The sequence below is a fragment of the Schistocerca serialis genome, chromosome 11 (genome assembly GCF_023864345.2).
Source record: "Schistocerca serialis cubense isolate TAMUIC-IGC-003099 chromosome 11, iqSchSeri2.2, whole genome shotgun sequence".
Taxonomy (NCBI): domain Eukaryota; kingdom Metazoa; phylum Arthropoda; class Insecta; order Orthoptera; family Acrididae; genus Schistocerca; species Schistocerca serialis.
In genome coordinates, this window is record NC_064648.1 from 79402742 (window position 1) to 79409088 (window position 6347).

The 6347-nt window shown below is 44.2% G+C and overlaps 1 protein-coding gene across 1 annotated transcript in view; it reads left to right on the forward strand.

Moving 5' to 3' along the window:
- LOC126426473 (uncharacterized) overlaps nucleotides 1-879 on the forward strand; it is a 181613-nt gene extending 180734 nt beyond the window's left edge. Inside the window, exon 7 of the mRNA XM_050088385.1 lies at nucleotides 770-879. Within this exon, the coding sequence (XP_049944342.1) occupies nucleotides 770-879 (110 nt within the window). The remainder of the gene's footprint in view (nucleotides 1-769) is intronic.
- Nucleotides 880-6347: the final 5468 nt, after the last annotated feature.

Sequence of the window (6347 nt, forward strand, 5' to 3'; positions counted from 1 at the left end):
ACACGAATATGTAATAAAAATGGGGGTTCCTATTAAAAAAAACGCAGTTGATATCCGTTTGACCTATGGCAGCGCCATCTAGAGGGTTAACCATGGCGCCATCTGGTTTCCCCGTTCAAGCTAGACGAGTTTCGTTCTTTGTAGTTTTTTCGTTTGATGCTTATTTCGTTAGCTAGAGACTTGTAGAGGATGTCTACAAGTGATGGCAAAAAAAAAAAAAAAAAAAAATTCGCCAGGCCTGACCTTTAGTATTGAAGTGGGATCTGAGACAGACTGTAGGTGCCGGCCGAAGTGGCCGTGCGGTTAAAGGCGCTGCAGCCTGGAACCGCAAGACCGCTACGGTCGCAGGTTCGAATCCTGCCTCGGGCATGGATGTTTGCGATGTCCTTAGGTTAGTTAGGTTTAACTAGTTCTAAGTTCTAGGGGACTAATGACCTCAGCAGTTGAGTCCCATAGTGCTCAGAGCCAGACTGTAGGTAGCTGCACTTATTGTAAAAATTAATTTTGCTGATCACAATGAGTGATGGTGAACACTTTATGTAGATATTGCGAAGATGCTTCAAAACATACAGACCACCGCCCACCGAGATGAAGCCACCAGGTAGCGTCGCCGGCACGTGATGCGCTAAGCGAAGTATGCAAACAGACTACTGACGAAGGGAAAGTCATTCTTGCGACGCTTAGGGCAGTAAATCAGAAAAGCTGCTGACGAAGCGACGAGTCTGGCAGGTGGTTGTGATCCGGTGGCTGCGAGCGCGTGCTGCCGTAGCGAGGGGCGGCGAGGGGGCGGCGACGGGGCGGCGAGGGGGCGGTGCGCTGCCCGCCCGCTGCCCGCTCCGTGAAGGTCCGGCAGCGCAGCAGGTGCGGGCGCCCGGCTGAACAGCAGCCCCCGTAACACTGCCACCGCCGGAAATGACCGCGCCCGTGCAGCGAATATGGAGTAAAGCCGATACGTCCGTACTGAAATGCACACACGGACTGGTGTACGTAAGACTCTGAAGAATCTGAAACAGAGAAAATATAACTGTTGCCAGAAACAATTAAATATTACGTCGACACGGTAGAATCTGGTCATTAATCTTTACATAATAAGCGTATGAGGCAACACAGTGGCGTAGAATGCCGTCGCAGGGTGGTTACTGATTCGCAAACACATGCTATGCAACAGGCCCCTGTCGGTTTCAGAGATTTATAGCTACCTCACCAGCGAAAATACACTTAATGTTTTGTGACTGACTGGTACACGATGCACGTGTTCTCCCAACACGCAGTCCGCCTCGGTAGCTCCAGGGCAGCGTGGCAGGGTACCAACCGAACGGGTCCGGTTCGATTCCCGGTCGAGTTGGGGCTTTCCTCCTCTATGGGACTGGATGTTGCGTTGTCCTCGTTATCATTTCACGACCGACACGAAACTTGTCTAAATGGCCTCAAAGAAGACCTGCACCCGGTGGCGAGTCCCAACACCACAGGATTAAGAAAAAGAAAATCAGCACACAGCAATAAAGACAAATTACGACATAAAAACTGGATGACACGCAAAGTGCGAGACCAACACTTACATACACTGACATTGTACATTTATATTCAGTGACAACGGAAGAAAAATAGACTGGAAAAGTGTGTGTCACTGCCAATAATAGCAGTCGGAAATGTAAAAATGAGTACAGTGTCGAGAGAAAAATTATTTGCTAAAATACAATATTGGTAATAAATGAAAAGCACCAGTTTGCTTTTGTTCTGCAGTATTACTTTTCTTGTGTTAACCGGTTTTCGGCTTACACGGCCATCTTCAAACATTTACTGAGTATTGTCACCAAAGAAGTTACTAAGATAGTAAACGACATTGGAAGAAAAGTTACAAGTCTAGATTGAAGTAGAAACATACAGTTAGTGACATCTTTGACAGTGTGGTGGTGATGCAATGAAAAAGTAGAGAATTGAAAAGTAAATAAATAAAAATAAAGTTGACAGGAAAAACTTTAACATAAAATGGGAACGGCACGCCTACATAACAGTTTCTATTAATAAACGAAACGAATAAAATAAAATAAAATTAGTACCTGACAAGGCTTCTTCAGCAGGTATAAAACATGGAGAGTGATACACAAACCAATTAAAAGAAGAAACATTTATTAATGTAATTACAGAATACAATGTTGTTCGCAGATATTGTACCTTCTTTGGTGACAATACTCAGTAAATGTCTGAAGATGATCTTGTAAGCTGAAAAACAATAAAAGTAATACTCTAGAACGAAAGAAAACTGGTGGTTTACATTTATTATCATGTTTCTCTACCAAGAACTACCAGTCAACATGATATAATATTGGTTATGGAAAGTTGTTGAACAAATGAAGTTAATTCTGCCTAAAGGGTTAGAAATTTACGGGAAGCGCTATTAAAAAACGTCGAGAGCTTCAGTTACGTGAAAAAGTACTAACAATAGCGAACAAAAATAACTTAGGCACATTTGATGATTTTTTTTTCAAAGATATTTCTGTAACGGCAGAATTGTACGGCCGTAGCGGACAGCGCCAGAGTCGCCGCGCTGTACGCTTATCACGCGGAATGCTGACGGGAAACGCAACCTGAGTCGCGCGCCATGGCGTGTGCACAGCCACCGACTACGAAGAGGAGTCTGAGACCGTGCAGTTGCGATCCCGTATCGCTCTCGACACAGTGATGACGGGTTACCAGACGCGCGTAATGCATTGTCGCACCGTCTTTATTAATAAATGGTAAATTTAAGTTTTCCATGCTCCACATTCTGCACTACCCGGAACTACCGCCCACGCATCCCGCCCTAACAGCAAATGGATGCAATAACATTTTACCTGGCAGTCCAAAAGACACCGTTAGAAAAGTGGTGTCAGGTGTTGGATTATCTTCGGAAAACCTGCAGTCCTTAAAAGTGCAGCTATGTAAAAACTAAACGCCGGAGCATCTTCACGATTACACAGCAAGCAGCAGGAGCCAAGGACATCGTCCGACAACACGGGGACATCCAGTGCTGGAATTCAGGTTAGTCTCCTCAAATTGGCTTAAAGCGAAAGGCAGTGATGGAATTTAAATTTTTTTGTATAGAGTGACCGGTATACTCTGCATTCAAAATGGTAGACGCAAACGCGAGTAACAGGGTCGATCTCCAAACCGTTATAGAAGAACTACGGAGAGAGATTCAACAATTAACAGCGGATAAAAGCGAGCGTAGCCTCCCGGTTGATTTGTCACATGACGGCACTTCTAATAAAGAATTTTTCACTGTTGCCATCTGTACCAGTGTTCAGTGGAAAACGTGAGGAAGATGTGAAAGTATTTTTTCGGAAACTCGAAGTCGCAGCTCTGTTGGGTTAGTGGACTGATTCAGATAAACTAGCAGTTGCTAAATTGAGAATCCAAGGAGCCGCACAAGATTTCATTGGTGCTGAGCCGATTTGCGTGAAAATTGATGTTTACAATCATTTTAAAACGGTAGTGGTTCAGAGGTTCAAACGCAAAAATGCAATCAGATTCTACCGTGAGCAAATTCATAGTTTGCGCATGCATCTATCGAGCAATTCGCTGATAGAATCCGAATCATAAATGCTCAGACTTACGAGCTTGTAGGTGACGAAAATGAGAACCGGATCCAACTTTTCGAAGCCGATCAGAGAGCACTTGACACATTCAGCCATGGGTTGTATGGGGATGAAGTAAACAAAGCAGTCAGACTCGCACGCTGTAATACATTTCAAAAAGCAGTAGAGGCAGCTGTCGGTTTTGTCGAAGCATGGAGACGCCCAAATGACATGCGAAAAGAAGAACGTCGCGTGTTCAACTCAAATGTGGAATGTTACCGATGCAATAGGCCCGGTCACAAGCGCAAGGATTGTAAGGAGAAGAGGACCTGCTACAACTGTGAGATACAGGGTCACTTAGCGAGGAACTGTCGCAAGAAAAAGAAACCAAATGTGAGCAGCAGACAACTCGGCTGATCTTTAAACGAGTGCGTGGACGTATATGCCACCACAGCATTCAAATGGTTCAAATGGCTCTGAGCACTATGGGACTTAACTGCTACGGTCATCAGTCCCCTATAACTTAGAAATTCTTAAACCTAACTAACCTAAGGACAGCACACAACACCCAGCCATCAAGAAGCAGAGAAAATCCCTGACCCCGCCGGGAATCGAACCCGGGAACCCGGGAGTGGGAAGCGAGAACGCTACCGCACGACCACGAGATGCGGGCGCCACCACAGCGTCCACCCCTTGCCCGAGGCAGTGATTCCTATTAGTGCAGCTGAAAATCAATTCGATAATGACTTTGTGATAGGTGCTGTTTATCGCGGGAAAAATATTATTGATCGACACGGGAGCACAGAACTCATTGATGTGGTGTTCTATAGACACAAGGGGGCTGAACGGTGGGAAACTACGTAACTATGGAGAAGCTGACGTACAATTGTGCCTAGGCCGGGACAAATACACAGCAATGGTGCAAGGGGTTTGTAATAATGAAACGTGCTACGATGGTGTACTTGGATTTGATTTCTTATCCACTAACGGGGCAGAGATATTTGTCGCAGAAGGAAGGATCAGACTAGGTCGCAACAATTACAACCTGGAAAATCGTTCTTCATGTCGCACTCCAAGGAGCCGAAATTCTGACGTCGAGGACGTCGAGGGACCGATCACCCCAACCGACGCATCAGTTGGAACCCTCCGAGTCGTAGTGCAAATTACTCAGCCACAGCAAGTTCCTCAGAGAACAGGAAAGACAATCCATGTTTAAGTAAAGTCGCCACAGAATAGGAGCTCTGTTGTTGACCGAATCGTCGGAAAATTGTGAAATATTGAACACAATGCATTGTTATGTTGCCCAAAGTATAGGCGTAGCTACAATGCTGAGGCCGAATGTGGCAAGAGTCTCAATAACAATAACGAATATGAGCAATACAGATGTCGTTTTGCCACGAGGAACGAAGGTTGCTGAAGTGTCGAGCATAAGTAAAGACGATGTACTGCCGATTCCATATGAAGCAGCAGATGTGGTAGTCACGAAAACAGATTCTTGAGATTCTTGTAGTAATATTGAAACACTGTAACAAGGAGCTGAAATGAAATCGAATTAAAGAACAAAATTTGGAAGAAGATCGAACATTTGTCAGCTGATGATCAGAAGATTTTAGCACCTGTTCTGTTAGAGTATTCAGATCTTTTCAGAGAACGTTCAAATTTACCTGTTACTCACTTAGTTCAGCATCGCATACAAACTGGAAATGCAGCACCAATCAAGCAGAAGCCTTACCGAATTCCATTCGATCAAACATAATTGGTCGAAGATATGGTCAAGGAACAACTAGAGGCTGGAATTAGTAAACCAAGAGATCCTGCTGATCCACCATGGTCATCACCAGTGGTCCTAGTAAAGAAGAAATCTGTTTTGGGCGAACCACAGTTCCGATTTTGCGTTGATTATCGAGCTTTTACCCGTTACCAAACTTGGTAGAAACCCTGGACTGTTTGGGCAGATGTCGCATATTCTCAGTCTGTGATTCAACTAGCGGATATCACCAATTAACAGTGCATCCAGATGATCAAGCAAACACTTCATTTGTAACTGCAACAGGAGTGTGCAAATACCTCTGTATGCCCTTTTGACTACGCAACGCCTCAGCTACCTTCCAACACCTAATGGATTCTGTTTTACGTGGGTTCACCCCAACACAAGCTCTTGTATACTTTGACGATGTGATATTTTTTGATGAATACACGAGGCAACTCACTGAGAGACTTCAAGCAGTACTTGAGCGCATCAGAAGTGCGAACTTTTCATTATCAATAGATAAATGTCTCTTCATACAAAGTGAAGTGAAGTACCTTGGACATGTTATAACCAGTGAAGGTGTCCGCCATGATCCAAAATTAATCGAAGCTGTCAAAACTTTTCCTGAACAACAAACAGTCAAAGAACTACAATCATTTTTGGGTTTATCAAATCTCTATCGTCGCTTCATAGCCCGTTATGCAGATATCGCAAGGTCAATGACACAGTTACTTAAAAAAGGAGGCACATTGAATTGGGCAACAGAATGCAAAAATGCAATGGAAAAACTGAAAACTGCTCGAACCACAGTTTCAGTTTTGGCCTATCCAGATTTCAGTAAGCCCTTCATCCTCTCCACATATGCTTCAAATATTGTAGTGGGTGCTATTTTGTCCCAAAACTTTGGTGGACAAGAACGTCCAGTACCATTTGCTTCCTGGCAATTAAATAAGGCGGAATGTAACTACACTACCACTGAAAAGGAACTTTGTGCTCTGGTCTTTGGTATCATAAAAAACTGATGTTTCTTAACAGGAAGA